The sequence below is a fragment of the Odocoileus virginianus genome, chromosome 13 (genome assembly GCF_023699985.2).
Source record: "Odocoileus virginianus isolate 20LAN1187 ecotype Illinois chromosome 13, Ovbor_1.2, whole genome shotgun sequence".
Lineage (NCBI taxonomy): Eukaryota > Metazoa > Chordata > Mammalia > Artiodactyla > Cervidae > Odocoileus > Odocoileus virginianus.
The window spans coordinates 51,633,357-51,654,561 of NC_069686.1; the positions used below are offsets into that span (position 1 = coordinate 51,633,357).

The 21,205-nt window shown below is 35.7% G+C and overlaps 1 protein-coding gene across 9 annotated transcripts in view; it reads right to left on the reverse strand.

Annotated features, from left to right (window-relative positions):
- Window positions 1-21,205, reverse strand: part of R3HDM1 (R3H domain containing 1) — a 90,985-nt gene that overhangs the window by 32,873 nt on the left and 36,907 nt on the right. For 5 of the 9 annotated variants that reach the window (XM_020879263.2, XM_020879261.2, XM_020879260.2 and 2 more), the window contains 4 exons: window positions 20,486-20,740; window positions 17,662-17,813; window positions 11,799-12,080; window positions 9,543-9,666 (listed from right to left, as the gene is read on the reverse strand). In XM_020879263.2, coding sequence (XP_020734922.2) covers window positions 9,543-9,666; window positions 11,799-12,080; window positions 17,662-17,813; window positions 20,486-20,740 — 813 coding nt within the window. The remainder of the gene's footprint in view (window positions 1-9,542; window positions 9,667-11,798; window positions 12,081-17,661; window positions 17,814-20,485; window positions 20,741-21,205) is intronic. The other 4 variants (XM_020879259.2, XM_020879257.2, XM_020879264.2 and 1 more) reach the window with 2 other exon arrangements.

Consider the following 21,205-nt stretch of genomic DNA (forward strand, 5'->3'; position numbering starts at 1 on the left):
TTAATCCATACTTCTTAAAAACTCGACAGGTAATATAAAACTGTTCCTGTTAACTGTTCTCTCACGGCTTGTGTACACCTTAAAAACAATAAAACTGAAATGGTGTGTTTTCTAAGGGCAGGGTTATCCACCCTGTTAAAGCGAAAATAAAGCCCCAAATATCCACACCAACTATTAAGCAAATAAGCCAAGGAAGTGGGCACTCAATTATATTTACCAAATAAATAGTGAGGAAAAATATATTCTTAATAGAATAAAAGTAATATATGTTTCTATATTCCAATACTTTGGCCACCTGATGGGAAGAACTGACTCATTTGAAAAGACCCTGATGCTGGGAAAGATTGAAGGCGGGAGGAGAAGGGGCCAACACAGGATGAGATGGTTGGATGGTATCACCTACTCAATGGACATGAGTTTGAGTAAACTCCGCGAGTTGGTGATGGACAGGGAGGCCTGGTGTGCTGCAGTTCACGGGGTGGCAAAGAGTCAGACACAACTGAGCGACTGAACTGAACTGATGTTTCTATACAAAACCAGGAGCTCCCTATGTGTTGACAGGCTCACTGTTCACGTTTAGTGAATGGCTTTTGACAGCAAAAGTCATACTTAAGTTTTACGGTAACATGTCTACAGTAAGGTTACATTCTCATTAAAATAAAACTTGATCCCATGAACAGAAATTAACCTCAGTCCAGAATTACTCATTAAGCCTTCCCTTAAAAAACACATAGCCACCTCAGTGTGTACTTGATAAGGAAAAACAACTGTTTTAGCTCATATCTAATATGTAAAGCTTGAAATGAAGGTTTAATTTAAACATTGCTGGGGGGAAACAAAGGGACATTAAAAATACCCTTGAAAAAGCTTTTATTTGATTAAAAAATAGGTTTTCATCTAAGAAAATTTAGAAAATACAAAAAAGGGAAAAAGTCAGGGTGGAAAAAACCATTTTTGTAAAACAGTAACTTGCAGATGATCATTATTTACATGTTGTATTTATGGCTAGCCTTGTTTTTTCTGCATAGACAGCAACATACACTCTCACTTCCATTATTTATAGAAATGGGCCATACGACGCATTGTTTCAAAACCTTTCCCCAAGCAATGTTTCCACAGCTAAACAACAGGGATTTTACAAAGCTATGGGAAGAAGTATTTAAGGAAATTTTCTTAGAACACATTTAAACCTACCTCAAGTTAATAATCGAAGGATGAGAAAAAGACTGAACTTTCCACTGCCTTTTAGGAAGAAGGTACGTGTCAAGAAGTGAACAAGACAAAAAGACTAAGTATTTCAGAACAATAAATCAGCTTTTGGTTTCCATTGTGGAATCCAGCCCAAACACAAACGAAGCCCAAATTCCCATGGGTTTTCATTTAGAATACTAAATAATTATAATTTATTTGATAGCACAAGGTACTACTAGTAGCTAATATTCACATGACATTTATTAGGTTTTAGGTACTACTCTAAGCACTTTCATGTGCGAACTTTTTCCATGCTCCCAATCTTCAATCTTATGAAATCTTCAGTTCAGTTCAGTTGCTTAGTCGTGTCTGACTCTTTGCGACTCCATGGACTGCAGCACGCCAGGCCTCCCTGTCCATCACCAACTCCCGGAGTCCACCCAAACCCATGTCCACCGAGTTGGTGATGCCATCCAACCATCTCATCCTCTGTCGTCCCCTTCTCCTCTGCCTTCAATCTATTTCTTACTATCCCCATTTTTCAGATGAAAGAACAAAAGCATAGAGAAGCTCCCACTTTGCGTAAGGTTAACAGCTGTTAAGTGTTGTACCTGGATTTGCAGAGTAGCCTGATGCTAAGCTTTACTTTTCTCAGGGACAGATGTTGACACAGATGGAGTATTACAGTAATACTGGTCCAATAAGCAGAACATGAAATGCCTGACCTTCTACTGTCTGAGCATTTTGGCTAATGAAGATTTTTACTACAGTTTCACATACCTGAGTCTCAACAGCAATTTAATTACAGGAAAACAAAGAATTATTGTAAATGGTCAATATTTGAGAGTATTAAGTGTTATCCAAAACAGGAATCACAATGAAAGGCTATTAAGCAGTTAGTCCAGGTTGTAGGTAAAAGAACTTATGGCTGAAAACAAGGCCAACTGTCCCAGAGTTTATTCAATCAGTCCATAATGTCCTCTCTCTCTCCTTCACTTGTTGTGCCCACTACTCCCAAGATGCATCGATTGTGCCCTCTAACTGCAAGGTTATACTTCTTTGCCTCATTATAATGATTTCACATGGACATAAAGCAACTGGAAGGGGACGAATAGGCTCAAATGGTGTCATATTTCAGCTTCCATGTCCCCTGGTCTGTGCCTCTCAGCATTTTGTGTCAATCTCCAATGCTCCTCTGGATTTTAGCCTTGCTATACTCTACTGCCATATTCCAGATAAGTACACAGATTTCTCTAACAGAATTTTCATAAATTTGGCTCCCCTCTCCACAATGTTGAGTTCCTGCACCAAGAAGTGAGTCTTTACTCAGTGGGGCAATGCCAACTTTAACCTGGACACCATGTATATAAGGGGCATGTCCTGTAACAGGAGTGAAGGCTTGAAGTTCCTGTGAAGGAATGGCTCTTATCTACATACTGAATAAGTTCTACATTACTTTTATATTAGAGGAGGGGAAACCCACCAGGTGTGAACCATACTGAACAGAAAGCTACCAGGACTTTAGAAACCTTTCTAGCTTAAAAAGAAGAAGAAGAAAAAAAAAAAAACCCCATCATTTAACATTTGATATGTTGCATGGCTGGTATCCTAGGAGGGAAATTCTACAACATTAAGAAAGGTGCCTGAAAGACTTTTTCCAGGAGTCATGCCCATCATTCTACTACTAAAGGTAAGAACTGTACTATTGTTTATGCAAGACAAAACCATAATAGTGTGTTAGCAACATAAAGAACCATGTAATAACAGACATGCCTTACTTTATTCACACCTGCTTAATAAAATTTACATCTTAAAGAAGTGTTGTTTTAAACATGTGTTTAAATAGTCAGGTTTCACAGCATCACTGTTACAGCGTGGCATTTATTAAAGAAGTGGCACCTTGGTTCAATTTCATTATCTAATTCAGGCCAAAGGAGGGGAGGGACAAAGCTCTGATATGTTCAAAAGTATAGTTTGAAAATCGTCAAATATGAGAAAAAAAATCCAACGATCTGGAAAAGAGGGAGAAGGGTGAGATTAGGAAGGACAAAAAAGCATCTTGAGAATGAAAAGTATTGCTATGTTTTAAAAATACTACAAGAGTATTTCCAGTATTCTGAGGCTCAATACATCTCCAATTTGGCTACTACCTAAATTATTCTTTTGTCAATAAAGTGTTTCAGTACATCTATTAAAAAAAAATCCTTCCTGTGACAAATCTGGATTTAAACTGGGTGTATGAAGAAAATAGAATATCTCTTGTAGAAATTTCTGAATATTGTAGGAAAGCATCTGTTTTGTAAAGCAAGCAATGCCACTATATGTGATATCAAACAACAGAATAAACACCCAGATTTCAGTGTAAGTGTTATTTAACACTGACATTCTCCTTTGTTAAAAGATCGCAGTTTTGCAATATTATCCCATTTCTTCCAGTGCTTTCAGAGGAAACCACAATCAATTCTGCAAGCTGAGAGAACTAGGACAATACAAATTGATGGCTCAGGCACTTCCCCGGAGGGCTCCAAAGAATATTCTGTTTTTAACTCTCTTTGACTTCAGCAGGGAAAAGAGCAAGAAGGAAACACAGCGCTCAGCAGAAAAGCACTGCACAGGCGTGAACAGGCTAGTTCTATTTTATATAGGTGACCTGAACTATCACTTGTGCTGAAGGAAAGCAATCTTAATACGGATTAGACATAATCAGAAATATAAGAAAAAGAAACTGAAGAAGTGCTTAGTCAGAATAGTCATAAATATAAGGTTATTTCATTTAACAGTATTATTAAATTTTTTCAAGACTGAATTTGCATAGCAGAAGCACTGCTGTCAGGGTAGATTTTTTTCTTTCTTGGGTGAGCCATTTTGCCAACTCTAAATTTAATTGTAACCAGGTATCTACAAGACAGTTTATGAAAAACGTTTCCAAATCATCAAAATCTCGTTTGTAATCTGATTTCTATTTTGTCTGTGGCATTATTTTAGTGAGCAGACAAATTCAACTAAGATAAGTCTGTTAGGTGCATGTGGAAGAATACACGTTAACCTAACACCAGCACACAATCGCTGTTCTTTATCTTCTGTCACCCTCTGCTCTCCTACTCCTGTGCCTTAAATTAAGAAAATTACAAACACAAAATATTAATCTAATAAAAATAGGTTCATACAGGTTATAGGTCAAAGCTATTTAAATGACAGTCCTGTAGAAGAGGGTATACAACTCAAGGAAATCTATACTTACCAGATATGTTTGGCTCCAGTGGCGGCAGGTTAGTGAGGAAGGGAAAAGGGAAATATGTGGATCTGTAGGTAATATACAATGTTTGAGTCTGTGCTGGTCACGCAATACTAAGAAACGCTTACAGAATCAATGATAAAACAAGGGTAGCCAGGACTACCACCTAGTAATATAAATACAAAATTCCTATTACTCAAGTCAATAGTTGTTAGTAAGTGACTTTGTAGCTAGAGTCCCTATTTGACATAACTAATCTCTTATAAGTATCACCCCTCCTCTGCTCATCCAATAGGATCCTTTCTTCCTTGTTTGTCTTTCATATCCTGGTTACTTTTAAATTTGTGCCCTGCAAAGCTGCCATTATTCTTGGGCATCTTACAGACTGTTTGGTAGCTGTGGTCAACAGGACCCTACTGTAGTCTGCTGACTGGAAAGCTAAGATTACAGGTATAATGCATTGATAATCTTTGAATTACCAGAGGCTGCAAAACTAAAATGATATTTAGCTTTATGGAGTCATTTTTGCTTCCCACATGCATACAATATCACAGTTTGGAAAAAAATTAAATTATATCCCTTCAAATACCTTCAAATGATTTTATGTATCTTAAGTCCATTTAATGGCATGCACAATAATACTCCTAAAAAGCTATTTAGTATTAGGGAAAAAGATGTATTTGACTTTCGCTAAAGAATCTGGCATGCTCATAGGACATTAAACTTTCAAGAAAAGCTCTAATCAAAAGCAATCTGTCATCCAATTCTTCTTTGGAAAAGAAATTAAAGCAACAGCTTTCATGAATTTTTTAAAAGGTAAATTATATTAAGCCAAGGTTGTCATTTAAATTCAAATCCCTATTTCTGAGTATGAAGCATGATTAAAAGGCATTACAATTAATGGAAAATATAAGCAAATGTTAACACTTTAATATAGCATTAAAAGAAAGAAGAAGGGAAAAAAGAAAAGAAAAGAAAAGAAAGCAGTGGAAACCTGAGTAAAAAGAAGCCAGGAAGCAGCTGAAAAAGAGACCGGTTCACTGTGAGAAATGTAAACCTCTCAGACAGTGCTACGGCCCCGAATCCAACAGCTCAGGAACAAGGCCAATTATTGCAAAATATTAAACATATATGGTGAAGCTGCAAACTTTTCAAAAGAGTCCTAAGAATGAAAGCAGCTAAACAGAACAGCCAGGCCTCAGAAACCTAAAATCTTTGCTGTAACTACTACCTGCAGGAAGTTTCTTTATCATATACTCCATAGTATTCAAGTTGTACATTTTATGGTAAAGGGTTAAGATAACAAATTCTTATTATTGCAGCTGGAAGGTAACCGATCTTTTAAAATCTTTGCTTGTATGGCTCCTGTTAACGGCAGTAGGCACTAAGCTATTGCAAACCAATCTTCCAATATTCTACGCTTCTGAACTAGAAATGATTTATCTAAGACAGACATACAGAATCATGGAATTGTAGGGTACACAGAAGCTTCAACAGACGTATTAACAAAACTCCCTTACTTTGCAAGTGAGTAAATTGAAACCTAGGGGCTTTACATGATATACCTAACACCAGTTAAATACAAATAAGGGCTGTTAGGATTTGACTCCTATTTTGTTTTCTTTCATGTAACACAATACATTGTCCAAAAGGCCTTATGATAGCCAGAATTTCTTCTGCTCCTGTTGACAGGGGTTGACTCAACCTTTCAACCTTGTTTTAATGACCATAGTAGTTTCACATTCATAACAGAAGATTTTTATGTTCTTTCCCCAGCAGTGATGTTAGTACTGATTTCAATTCAGTTCCCATAATAGATGGGTTTATTGTTAAGGAGATCAGTAACTACAGCAGTCCTCTGGCATGTGGATGGAAGACCAATCCTTGAGCTATTTCCCCAACTTCCTTCCTGCCCTCAAAAGGGAAAATAACAGAAAATCCTATGTTTATATTGCTCATACCCTACTGATCTGAGAATATCTGATTCAACTGGGTTTGTTGATTTAGAGCAAAATTTTCTTCAGATTCATATACAAACATTTAAAAATTATTTATTTGTGCCTCAGTGGAAATAAGTTGTCCTAACTTATCTATCTTATCTATCTAAGGGATTTAACAAATTGCTTCTAATTTTAATCAGATGGGGATGGTGGAAAGTAAAAAATATAAGAAAAAAAAGAAAACGAGAAAGTATAATGTTTACATACAGAAATGTAAGTTACTACCAAGTAAATTGCTTTAAATCTGTAAAAAGAACATCAGAACCAAAAAGCTACTGTGTGCATCTCCCAGTGCATTCTGCTTTTCTGTTAGGAGACACACAAACACAAATGCACATTTTTAAAAGCGTCTCTCTGCGAACCCACTGGGGCCGAGCTGCGGCGCACGGGCTCTTGGGTGTGGTGCACAGGCTCTGCTTGCAGCGCTCGGGCTTAGCCGCTCTGCAGCATGTGGGATCCTAGCTTCCCGACCAGGATTTGAGCCCATGTTCCCCGCATTGCAAGGCGGATTCTTAACCACTGGACCACCAGGGAAGTCCCAAACGCACATTTTTTTCTGTAAGCTTAGACATAAAAAACAATCACCGGCTAATCACAAAAGTCTTTAGATTATATATATTAATCATCCAACTCCTACAAATTCCATACAAAGGTTCAATATAATGACGAACAAAGTTAAGTGGCACTGGCATGACTGAAATTTTCTTTAAAGGGAAATTTCCTTTCCTACTTACTAGCATAACAATATTTTTTTCCCCTTTCAGATAAGGGTTCTTTGAGGATTTATTTCTCTTCTGTTCTTCAATCTGAATGACATGAACCTTAAGTTTGAGTTGAGAAGATATTATTACATAAAGTAACTGGAGGAACCAACTCTAGTTATAAAGTGTTACATTAATATTATGACTGACTCTTTTAAGAGTCAAACACAATGGCAAAATCATACAGACACATACACTTTTCTGTGCCTGTACTGTCCAGATGCAATCTGACTTACTGTTTCTTTCCTTCTCACCACAACCACCAGCATTAGGAAAAACCCAACAATTAAAATATCACTGATAATGAACACACGTCATTTGTTATGTAGATATTCTGGCCCTGAATTGGGATGTGTGGCATTCACAGTTGTTTTAAGTAATTGGGAATATTTTTGGTAGAGAAGCATTTGCATGAACACAGTGGTCCAAACTGTGATTGAAAGTTTTAATTTTGCAGGCACATTGACAATAGAGAGGAATAAAATTTAGCCATGAAAAAGAATAAAACTGAGAAGCTCACACAAATACAAAACAAAGTTTCTTTGCCCGCTTCATTAACTACATATACTAATGAACTAATAAGTTAATTAGTCACATGCAAAGTATTTGAATGGGGAAAGAAAAGGCCAATTTCTTTTTTTACTATCATAACATTAGCTGTAATCTGTATTATAATTTGTTTTATAAAATAATAATAAAATAATTAAACATTAAAATATAATAAGTTAAACAATAAAAACAATGTTTTAAAAAATAAAATAAATAAAATATAATAAAAATAACAATAACAAATATATTATAAATAAATAAGTAAATATAACAAAAACAAATAATAAATAAAATAATAAATAAAAACAATAAAAATAATAAACTATCATAATTATGATATGAAAAGTCAGTCAAGGAGGTCCAGGAAACTTAGGAAATAATTTCTATTAGAATAAAACAACAATGTATTTAAAGTTAGTGAGCAGTGTCATGACCAATGTCTCCAGGTATAAGGGACAGCTTCTGATGCCTTTCAAAATTAGAGCATATACCAGCTGAAGTGGAATGTATTACTAAACCTCAGGAAACCCTGAAATTAAAGGGAGTCAATTTTGAGACAGAGGACAAATTCTAAGTTGGCCAAAATGACCACTGTATGTACTCAACATCCTTTGGAAGAACGTTTGTCACACATATAAGACAAGGCCAGTAACACAAAAACGGGAAAAACCTACACATTAAGTACAAGACAGCTCCTGAGAGCAACAGACTGAGGCCCTGGAAGTTTCCCTGCTGAGGTGATAAGTAAGAGTCTTATCTGGTAAAGCTGATGCTGAGTGAGGACTGCACGAGTGAGGAGAGGCAGAACAGTTCTCTCATCAGACCACGCAGGGCAGATGTCTTTCTCCTGAAATTGTGGAACCCATCAAAGGCTACATACATGAGCAAGAGCAAGAAACTGTCCAGAGCAGATGGAGGGTTATGTGGCCTCAGCAGTCATGCTGATGTAGCCTGAGCACCTTCAAATGGTGACAAGCAGCTAAAAAGGCTTCAAAGAAACCAATAAAAATTCTCTGTCAACACCTAGAGTTATGTAAAAGGCTGAAAAGAATACCTTATTAAACATCTGGGGCAGAAGCACACATCTAGGCGGGAAGCACAGAGAGAAATGAATTTAGTAAAATTAGTAAGATAGCTCTTACACTGAGATCATAGTTGTCTTCATGGAAGGCTGAGAGAAAATTTGAAAGGGGCAAAAGAAAAACAATCTTTCCAGTTTTAATACATTTGATATGTTTAGGATTAGACTGCATTCGGTTTAAATATACCTTTCACTACACAACCAGAAAACTGAAAAATAAAACACAAAAAAGATGTGTAAGAACATCATTCCTTTCAATGCATTCCTACAGAGATGAAAACACCAAAATATCTTCGCTAGGCTAGAGCTCTCAACCAAAGTTAGGTCATTTTGGGCCTTGTTTTGGGTTACCTGTTCAGCAGATATCTTAACTTGCCTTTTCTGTAAGTCTTGCTGTCTACTACAGGACGCAGTGACGGCTGCAGCTACGTGGCAGTCAGCACTGCGAAGCTGCTCACTCTTCTCATTATGGCCCCCAAGTCTTTAGCATGGAAACCTGACGGTAGGGTATTCTCTGGATGGTGCCCACTCTTTTCATCTAAGATCTGCCTACTCTTTCCTCTCACTGGTTTGCACATTCACATGTATTCATCTATCTAAAATCCTTGACTGACTGAGTGTGGCAGTACCTTGGCAGTACCTTAGTGGTAAGACGGAAATAAACCAAGATGAAAAAACATCAATACTCAAAGCTGAGAATTCCTAAACTCATGAATTCTACTCACCTGTCTGTTGTGCAGGCTGTGGCAGTGGTTGGTTCAGATGTGAACTGTAATGGACCGAAGGGACTGGGCGATACTGAGGTTGATTAGAGTGGTAGTGGCCTGGAGCACAATAACAGGCTGGCATCTGGAACAAGGATTGAGGGAAAAATAATTAATTTTATGTGCAGTAGAAATCTTTATTTCCCTGTCAGAAATATCAGAGTGTAATGAGTAATAATTCTCCCCATCACTAATCATCTGAAAACTGATTTTTCTGTGCTTTAAATTTACCTGAAAAAAAAATTAAAAAATTTAAAACATATAGTATACATAACAAAAGATATATAGCAATTTCCCTGCTACTAAATTTGATTTAGTAGATTTAAATTTTTTGGTCATATTTGTTTCAGATTTTTCTCTCTGTTACAAAACCAAATACTATTGAAATACTTAAAGGCGCACTCCAACATTCCTTTGCTCTACACGCCATAGAAAAAGCATCATTATCTCACAGTTGGTGTACATCATTCCCATAAATATTTTTAAACTTCTCGAGTGTGTGTGTGTGTAACCTATTATCAATTATCTATGTAATATACTATAGAATTGTTGAGAATTTTAAAAACGCACATTTATGGTTACTTTACATAACTTCATGGGCTTTCCTGGTGGCTCAGCTGGTAAAGAATCTGCCTGCAATGTGGGAGACCAAGGTTAGATCCCTGGGTTGGGAAGATCCCCTGGAGAAGGGAAAGGCTATCCACTGTAGTATTCTTGCCTGGAGAATTCCATGGACTGTATAGTCCATGGGGTCACAAAGAGTCGGACATGACTGAGCAACTTTCACACACTCATTCACATAACTTCATGCAGCTTATTTTGCAATTAACATTGTTTCTGAGACTCATTTTGGTTAAAGCATGTATCGGGAGCTCATTCAATTTACCTGCTGAATAGCTATCACCAAATATGTAAGTCAGTTTATCCTTTCCTACATAGGCACATTAGCACTGACTGCATTCTTTAATTCTTCTCATATTTGTAATGCAAATTAAAATGCCAATACACATTTTGTCAATTATACTTTAATAAAGCTGGAAAAAATGCCAATAAGACTAGCCTGATTTAGTTTGCTACCCAAAGCCATTTGTATCAGTTGTGAATTTCTCTAAACGTAATCGGATCTGGTTTGGGGTAAAGAATAAACAATTAATCCATTGATATGGAAGTATGTAGAGAGTTAACTTCATTAGGTTCATGGGCTCTCAAGTTCTGCTCTTCTGATTGGGCTACTTCTAAAAGAACAGAGATCTGTGTTTTTTTTTAATTTTTTAAAATAATATTAATATCCATTCATGGTAAAGACTCTCAATAAACTAGGAATATAAGAGAAATGTACAAAAAAAAATCCACAGATAGTTTCACAGTTAATGATGGAAGACTGAAAGCTTACCCCTAAGACTGGGAACAATGTAAGCATAGGTACTTCAAAACACATTTCAGTTAATACATGGATTCTAGAGATGTTACTTCCCTCTCCTGTGAGTATATTCAACAGTGGTGCACTTAGCTAATGCAATAAGGCAAAAAAGAAACAAAAGGCAAAGAGATTGGAAAGAATAATATATGTAGAACAATCAAATTTAGAAAGTCCGCAGGATAAAAAATGATCAATATACAAAAAACAATTTTATTTCTACATATTATCAGTTAACAAATGGAAAATAAAATTTAAAAATAATTTCCTTTAGAATATCACTTTAAACATTCAATATTTAAGATATATTTAAAAAACTATATGTAATACTTGTATAATGAAAACCATAAAATACTATTGACAAAAAAATTACAGAAGAGCTAAATACATGGAGAGAGGTAACATATTTTTGCATAGGCGATTCAACAGTGTTAAGACGCTAATTCTCCCCAAACTGATCTATGCATGGCGAATCAACAGTGTTAAGAGGCTAATTCTCCCCAAACTGATCTATTTCTTCTTAAAATGTACCGTTTTATTTTCATAGTGTATTTACTTTACTGTGTTTCTCTTAAGCTAGTTAAAACAAAAGAACCCTCTCAGAGTCAGAAGGGAACTCAAAGATCATATAGTTTAACCCTCCAACTGAAGTATCCACCGGTCATGTGGTTGTCTAGTATCCATTTTAGTCTCCAAAAGGGAAGATGGCTGACAAGTTTTGTTCACTGGTTCTCACAAAGTCTCTCCACGCAAAATTAAAATTAGGGTCTCTAAAGTCAGAAGATGAAAAAGCAATGTACCTGTGGAGAGGGCTGCTGGATGTATCCCTGCTGCTGGAGCACTGGCTGGCTGACAGGATGACCAGAGGCAGAATAGCCAGGAGTAGGGACTGGCTGCCCAGGTGGTAGGGGAGGCGGCGGCGGCGGCGGCGGCGGCGGGGCTGCCGTCACGATGTAACCAGACTGCTGCGGGGGCTGAAGAACAACAGTGGACTGGAACATGGTGGCATGAGGGTCAGAACCATCTGCTGATGGCTGGCGGGCAAGACTCATGTGGCTGAACTGAGACCCAAGGTTGTCCTGCTAAAAGAGGGAGAGGTCAGAAATCAGTAAGCTTTCCGTACACAGACCAATGTTATCAAAGAAAAATACTTCATGTATTTTAAGAAGAGCTGCAGTAGTATATATTAATATCATGGAAATTACATATCTACAACAAGCATGATTTAATAGAAGAACAGCTTCAAGAAAATTGTAACTCTGAGGCAGGAAGGTAGCAATATTACAATGCTGTCAATGCTGTCATCACAAATTACTTATAAAATATATCTCATGGAAATGTATAGCATGCAGAAAAGAGTAGAATATAACCACATTTCACAATAAAAAAATGGAGACACTTATTTAAAATGAAGATTAAAGGTACACTTTTATATTAGGCAACTAACATTTTCTGAAAAAGACTTCAAAGACCAGGAGTCTAGTCAGGCATGGTACTAATTACCCTGTAATGCCCTTCTTCCCAGAAGGTAAGAAGAATCAGGTTCTATGCATTTCTGTATTTCCTCCTATTGATCAAATATAGTAGCAGAAATGAATAAAAATATATAAAATCTACCCTCTCTGATCTTCTCTCTAAACTCAAAAATAATTTGGTTATCAATTCTATTCTTCCCTGGTGTTTTTTGGTCTACTCCTTAAATCAGATACTAGGCAAATGTAAACCAGGTGACAGTTTTCTATTGCTTTTGCTACTTGGAGAGCAGGCAGTGGTGTCAAGAAAAGGCTAAATCTATATGCTATCTGACAAATGTTTATCTGACTCAACAAAGTAAGGACCAATTCTGACTTGTCTACACAGTATCAACTGAAATGACTACAATGGGGTTAAAATAGCATTCCCTTGTTTCCAAGGAGCCAGACTGGCAACAATGTGTATCACATTTTACTGAGAGGAAAAATTTGAAAAAGGAAAATTACTTTAAAAATTGTGGCAACTGAATTGTCAGATCAAAGTTGACATGTCTGCAATTTCTATAATCTGCTTATTTTTGAAAGCAAATTAAGGCTATAGAGATGATAAAGGATTGAAAAAAAGGAAACCTGACTTAGTGACTGAAAATACATGGCATGGCTTTACCCTTCCCAAATGGTTGTTCTGACCTAGTCTAGCACTATGCACCTAATACAATGAATAACTTCAGAAGAGGAAAATATACCTAAAAATGCTTACCAGCTGTAATAAAAATGTAATATGTCCAAATATTTTTTAAAAAGATACCATAATGATTGACATATACCACCATTACAGTCATCTTGGTGAAAAAGTCATTTTCTTACTCCAACGATCTGCCATTTTTCAAGACATTTTTGAGGCTTTTATGTTATTTTAAAAAATGTTCTCAACCTTCTCAATGCTGGCAAAATTTCATTTTCTCAGACTGAAAGTGATCTTTGAAAATCATTCAGAGCCAAGGCTGGTAAATAAGGTTGACCTATAGCTCAAAACAAAAACACTCTCAACAAAACACTTTTTAAAAAGTGTTGAGTGATTTTAAGAGACATCTTATAGTTTCAAAATGTGATGACCATATAGTCTGAAAAGTAAGAGCATCAATGGAAAAAAGTATACAGGTGGTTAGGTAGATTCAACTTAATGGAAGGAATTAATGTTTACTGAGTATCTATTTCATTTTAGGCACTATGCAGAAGGTACTTTATATTGTGGTCCCATATGTTCACTAACTAGAGATGGTCATTACGGAGCTCTTACTGAGAGGTATAACTTGGGGCATGCTTTGGATTAAAGGGAGGACCATTACTTTATAGTCATAGATTAAATATCTAGAGATCTTGATGTCTTATGAAACTGGAAGTTCCAATTCACCCCAATGACTGATACAAAGTTTATTGGACCTGGTAGGGAAAGAAAGTCTAAACCCAGATAAAAGCTGCCACCCCAGGACTACACAGATCTGCACCAGCCTCAATAAGAAAAGTAGTTAAAACATCTTAGGACCTGAAGATTATTTCAGTATGAAAAACAAGGAAAATATTAGGCTTTACATAATTGCCAAAATAAGCCAATATAACAAATATTTTATGGAACAGAATAAATTATTTCTAATACAGTTTTTTAAAAAATGCTTTTTCCAAAATATATGTATCCCTGATGTTAGGAAATCACAGAAGAACACATCACATCAATCACATTCACAAGGATTCAGCACACACACGCCCACAGAAACAGCGCAGGAGGTGAAGAGAGAGAGTACCACGGAGTGCTGCCGAGTGGGTGGGACTGGCAGGAGCGGGGGTGGGTAAGGGGCCGCGGAGCACAAACAGGCTAAGGAACAACAGGCGGCAAACAGTGTTAACGTCAGAACAGAAGGCTAGGGAAGGGCTACACAAACGGAGAGTTACAGTTTGCCGGCAATAGCTTAAAACTACAAAGTCATCTTAAAAACAATACAGGAAACAATGAAAACAATAGTGAGCGAGGAAACTCTACATAGAAAAGTTTTGAGAACATACATTTAAATTTAAACCATAATTAGAAAGTAATTTTTTCATAAAAATACTTGATTCACTACAACAGGTAATTTAGAGATTTCAAATGTTATCCTACAAGACCCTTGGGTTACGTCTGTAAAAGCAACCCCCTTTATTCTTTCTTCCTGGTTTGATGAAGGGACTGCTCTACTTAGCTATATAAACACTAAGCAATAGAATTTTTCTTCTATTCTTATCATCAAACAGTATAACAAACATAATATCTATGTCAAGTATTCTATTTGACAAGGCATTATTACTCTTTTGGGACCAAAGTGCCTAAACTTTAGCAATTTTTCAAGGAAAATATACTGTAGGTACCATTACAAATAGCCTAAAGAAAACACACACACAAATAGATCTCTTCTATATAAGGAAGATACATACAGTTATCTTCTAACTAAAAATTTTTATTGAGAGAATATTAGAAGTTGAGAAACTACACTGGGCCTCTGAACAACTCAGGGCTTAGGGACACTGAATCTCCAGGGTCAAAAGTCTGGGTATAAATGGCTGGCCCTACATCTGCAGATTCCAGTCCATGGATCCAAATAATCAGATCATGTATACTGTAGTATGTACATGCTAGGAAAAATAAAAAAATCTGTGTATAAGCAGATCCTTGCAGTTCAAACTTGTACAAAGATCCACTGAAGTTCTTTGAAATTTTACTAACAAAATACTCCTGCATATCAGAAAAAAAAAAATCAAGATTTATGTTTCCCAAGGGTACTCACAGGTATTTTAAAGAATGAAAGAAGTTTCAATCATATTTAAATTTTAGGGAATACACCTGTCAATTAATAGGCAAATTAGTTTCCCAATCTTACCTTTATGTAATTTGTTACAAAGGACTAACACACATATTGGTTTAATAACTATCATAATCCAGCATACAGGTGGCAATCTGTTTAAGTCACCTGCATACAGTCATTTAACTTTTGAATGGACAATACTTTTGAAGAGTATACTTTAGAAATGCAAAATTAACAAAATAAGGTTACTCAAGGAATAATCTAGACAAAGAGAAATTCCTATGATTAAGATATATAATGCTGACCTGCCCTTCCACAACAAAATCAAGTTTCTAAAAAATGAATGGCTTAGAGTAGTTTAGAATTCCATACACACACACACAAAACACAAAAAACCTACAGTTAAAGTACTAAGAAAAGCAAAAGTTGAAAGATCTAAAGAGTATCCACTGACTTCTCACTAACCTCTGAAGGTTAGTGAGAAGAAATTAGCAAGCTTCCTAATGGATGACAGCATGCTTCACACCAAATGAGGTGCAGTAGCTTTAAAACTACAAAGTACAAGCTCTTCAATGTGTTATTAAGTCAGACAACCATAAAGACACAACTTTCTTCCAGACAACTTAACCTACTATGTAAATGTCAAATGAAACAAAAGCTTTACTCTGCTGGGGAACAAGAGAAAGAGGAGTAATACCAGCACCAAGGGTATGATTTCATGTCTGTCAGAGTGTCAAGTGGTAATGAGAAAAATGTGGGCTGGGAGACTGGCTGATCAAAGTGAAACTCTGACAACTCTTAGGAAAGAAAAAGCCTTAGCACGTCCTTTTTTTCTACTTCAGTTGCAACTGGTTGCAAAACAGCATTCACTTAAAGGGACTGGTTTCAAGAATGTGGCCTATCTGAAAGCTTTGGAAATCAGGCATTATTTTGTTTGGTTAGCTGAAATGGATGGATTATCTCTGTGCAAAAGATCATTGGTGAGTATCATTTGTTCATCAATTCTCTATTCTTGTATTCAATGAAAAATTACCAGAAGCACTTGAAGCAATGCCAGGGAAAACAACCATGGAGTTTGATACATACCCCAAGATTTCAAATTATAGTCTATTAAGACATCATTTCTAAAGTAAGCTGCCTATATCTTTTAGGACTGTCTCTTAAAACTAAATCAGACAAAGCTATTTCTAAGAGATAATAATCTGAAATATATAACTGTAGATAAAACCTTAGGGTTTTTTTTCTGAAGCTGCCAGACTATTTCCACTGAATTAAATCAAATGAAAATCTGCCCTGTAAAACTCCTGATGAAATATATAGCACTGCAAAGATGACATGATAGCAAATTAAAGAGAAACACTTCAAGACCAAGTTGAATGAAACCTAGACAGAGAAGGACTGTGAGGGAGTTTTATTCTGTCTAATATCTACCTGAGTGCATGTAATCAAATGAGGTTGGAAAGTTAAAAAGCTGACAAGTCCAACTTTAGAGAAACTGTCTTGCCTAAGAAGGAGTTTTAATTGCCAGAGCAGTAATTATTTTAATTAGTTTAAAAATATGTGATAACTTCATCAAACTGCTCATACATTTTCCACTCCTGTAATACAAACAATTTAACCTGTGAACAAAACTAATAAAAGTTCTCCAGTTCAACTTTACCGCTATACTTCTGTCACAAAATATTCTCCATGTTCTCACCAGTGGAATACTTAAGATTGTCTTCCAGGGAAAAAGAGGTGCAGATAACTGTACAAAGTGTCTTTGACATGCTATACAACCTTTTAAAAGACAGAATGAAAGTATGAGTTTACACTGGAATAATCAAGTCCAGTAAGAATGAGTAACACATCTCTAGAAGAAAAGCCTGAATGTGAAAACATATGTGGAAACTCTTAAACATTTATACAAATTCAAAATATTATTAAAAGTGCTTTTGATACTTCTAACTCAAGTATTTTTGTCTTTATTTTTCATAGGGTAGGTGGGATGGAGAGTACCTTGAAGCCAGAACTCAGTTTCTTATAAAGTGACTAATTTGTTGACTTTTAAAACAACTCACTTTGTTCACTGGAATAATGTATAATCTTAGTTTTGATTCCTCTTGTCCATTTCCTGCTACTGTGAAACAGGGATAAAATACCCACCACACAGGATCATGAGATAAAAATTTCCCTTTGCAGAAAAGCCCTTGAAGTTAACCTCTCTCCCTAGGAGCAGTGAGTAGGACATCATTGGTGGAGAACATTAAAGTTCTAAGAGCTACTTACGTGGGCTATGTCAGTGATAATTAGTGAATTTAGCCCCAAATATGCAAAGGTAGATGAACTTAGCATTATGTAATTGTGGATATGTGCACCTGTGAGAAAATGTGATTAGCTGCTTGTTGCTGAGGTGGGGGGGGTGGCAGAGGAGGCTGCGGAGGTCCAGGCACTTGGGTTCTAAGTGGCTGTTGCGTCATTGGAGGGTTATACACAACTGGACTCCCATCTGGGTTTATGAAGGGCTGACCTGAAAATTTTAAGAACAAGGGGAAAAAATCACTTACGATGGAGACTGAATATAGGTCATTCTATAAATAACTTATAACATATCTTCAATCCTTATTCACAATTCCAAAGGCCTCAAGTTTCTGAAAACCAAAAGCTTTCTCTTCTTAGCCTGGAAAGCAAAGTCTGATTTTATACAAGGCTATTTCTAGACTTTGTATTTCCCACTTAAGAGTAAATATTCAAAAATTTTGCTGCAGTGTTTCACTGTGGTGCTGTCACTCCAGAATCCACTCAGATTATATTATGATACACAGTATTTTCCAAAAAACTTAATTCTGAAACACACCTTGCTCAAGGAATTGAGTTACAGGACTGTGCAACATCTCAGTTTTGAGGGAAAAAACAAAACAAAACAAAACTTGACTTTGGGATACTGGAAATTCATTAATTAGCCTGTTAGATGGGAAATATTTAACATATAGGTCGCACTGCATATATTCAACTAGTAAGATTAAAACCTGATGAAAATTAAATGGCTGATAACTTCAAATTTCAAATTGTGGCTTTGATAGCAGTGTCCTAGTTCCATAGATTCTAACCTGCTAAAAGTAGAAAATAATCTAAAAATTCTAAATATCTAAAATAACTTCCTTTTAATTTCAGTGAGCTTTATTCATGGGCAAAAAATAAAATGAGAGGAAACTTCAGTATTGATTTTGAGGCTTATTCTATTGGTTATCAATTACTGGAGGAATATTTTAAGTAACTCTCTACACATAGATTCTAACAACTTTTTATTACATGAAGTAATATTTTTATTGTGGGAAAATAAACCAACGAACACAGATCAAAAGGAAAATAAATTCCCCATAACCTTACAGTTAATTTGGATACCTTCTTCCAGATTTTTTTCTCAATGCACATACAGATTCAAAGATTAAAAAAAACCCAAAGATCAGTATTTTTCCCATATTATATACTGAATGACTAAAAAAAAATAAAGAAAAAAAATACACTGGATTGTTAAGAAAATTATGAAATAAAAAGATCACTGATTATGATACCATTTTAGGATGGGAAAAATATAAAATAAGAGAAATTTGACTGAATAATAGTGTCTTAAACAGCCCCCCAGACATTCTCTTTTTAAAAAATAAGTATGTGACATATAATAAGATAATATTTGGGAGAGAAGAATACACTGTTCCATTGCGATCAAGTGGGAAAAGTTCTCCAAAGTCAAATTATTTTCATCAGTTAATTTCCTGACAATTCATGTGATGGATATAGAGAACTAAAAAGAAATCATGCTGGATATTTGTGGATTGTTTATTAATTTTTAAAACAATGGTAGATTAGACTTGAGTGAAAGTATGTTTCAGCATAATTTAAGGACTGCTTGAAAAAAGCTGGATGTGTTCTAATGCTTTTCTCAAAAAAAGGTCACTTTTGGACTAGTTTAAAATTAAGTATACAATTCAACTTCAGGTTGATTAGTTTCTCACTTTATTATTTCCTACTCAATTGACACTTCCATGTTTCAAAAAACATATTAACTAATGTTTGGAATGAAAAACAATAGAAAATAGTAAAATATTAAATCATCTTATATCCTGCTCCAGGAAAATAGGCAGTTATATAACAGACCTAAAATATCAAAAGATAACCATTATAAACTGAAACGGAATTTCTTAAGAGTCAGTTTCCTATGCTAATTTAATTTGCTTTTTAGAAACAAAAGGTACAAATGATATCTGAGTGGCTTGGCAAGTTCCAAGCCACGGTTTTGTCTACAACAAACAAAAGGAAAGTTTCAGGAACACTCAGAGACCCTGACCTGGATCTACCTTGCCAAACAACTACCATGCTAGACTGACCATATCAGCTAATCTGTGAATATTTAAGGAAGGTCACCGAATGATTTAAGGTTGTTTTCATTATCTAACTATATGATTGGGCTATGTTGCTTTGATTAGCAACCAAGACTTCTTTTGACTTAAGAAAAAAATTAACATATATAATGACTGCAGTTTCTTAATCTCTCTGAGGTTCAGTTTATCTCTCAAAGTAGATTTCACCTAACAGGGTTATCATACAGAATGTATTTAAAGCACAACACAGTATATGCCACATAGTAAACATTCAATAAACACAAAGTACTACCTCCGAGCTGCAAACAATGTGTTGTCAATATTAATTAACAATGACTACTTTTTCAGTAATAATAAGAGGTAGCTTATAATAACTTTTCCTCAGTAGAAAGCAATTACCATATTCATAAGGACAATTACTTATAGGTTCTTTTCACTACATTATAAAAGAAGTAAGAGCTGTTAATGTTCTCCTTTTTCATGAAATGTATACTATTTTCCCCAGGATAAGATTCTTCTTTTGAATAAAGCTCTTTCAAAGGTGATAGTTGCACTTCTAGGAAATGAACTGTTTCATTTATTTGACCTAAAAGACGACGTCACCAATGTCACAAGGAGAAAAATATTTTCTGATATAAATATGTCTTTTAACATTCTCTAGCATAAACTGTTTTTAATAAAATTCCAGGGAAAACGCTAATCACTCATGAAAAATAAAAGGCCGACAACACATATACAGATAATACATTTAATATACATTCTTTAATTTTTGGATAACTCCTGATATCTCAACTGAAATAAACCTTTTCTGGATACCAACCTGTTTGAGGGTTGATCAGAATACTGCCAGGTGGTATGCCTGCTGCTTCCAAGGGAAGCAAAAAGAAGCTTGTGCTAGGAGATGCAACTTGCCCATTTAGGCCACCATCAAAGGAAAGAGAACTATGAGTGCTGACAGCTGGATAGACGACAGGTGCACCATGAGAAGACTGGCTAAGAGCTGTACCTGGGAGAGGTTGCTGGATGTGTGAGAGAGAGCCCGTAGATGACCCTACACTACCAGAAGACTCAGAACCTAGGGGAGGAGTAACAGAAAAGGGAGTTCTTAAAACCTCATATAAAGATGCAGGCTTTAAATACATAACAATAAAAGTCACATTGCATAACATGCAGTTAACACAAAAAAGCATGAATTATTTTTGATTTACTGTACAATTTTGCCTCCCCTCCCCACCAAAAACAAGTTTAATACACCAAGACTGATCACATTAAGTTGTCAGGTAAGTCAAAACCAAAGCATGCAACTTCAGTCGGTCTATGATAACACCAGCCACAGACAGCCACAAAAACACATTACCCACATTCCCAAAAGGACAGAGTTATACACATTTTTACCTTTAGATTAACACCTAGGAATATACAGATTATAATTTTTCCCCAGGACAAGCAACTTAGCACAGCCAAATGCCCAAACCTCTTATATCAGAAACCCCTCATCTATAAGAACACAGAAAGATTTAAGAGTAGTGTAGGAAATAAT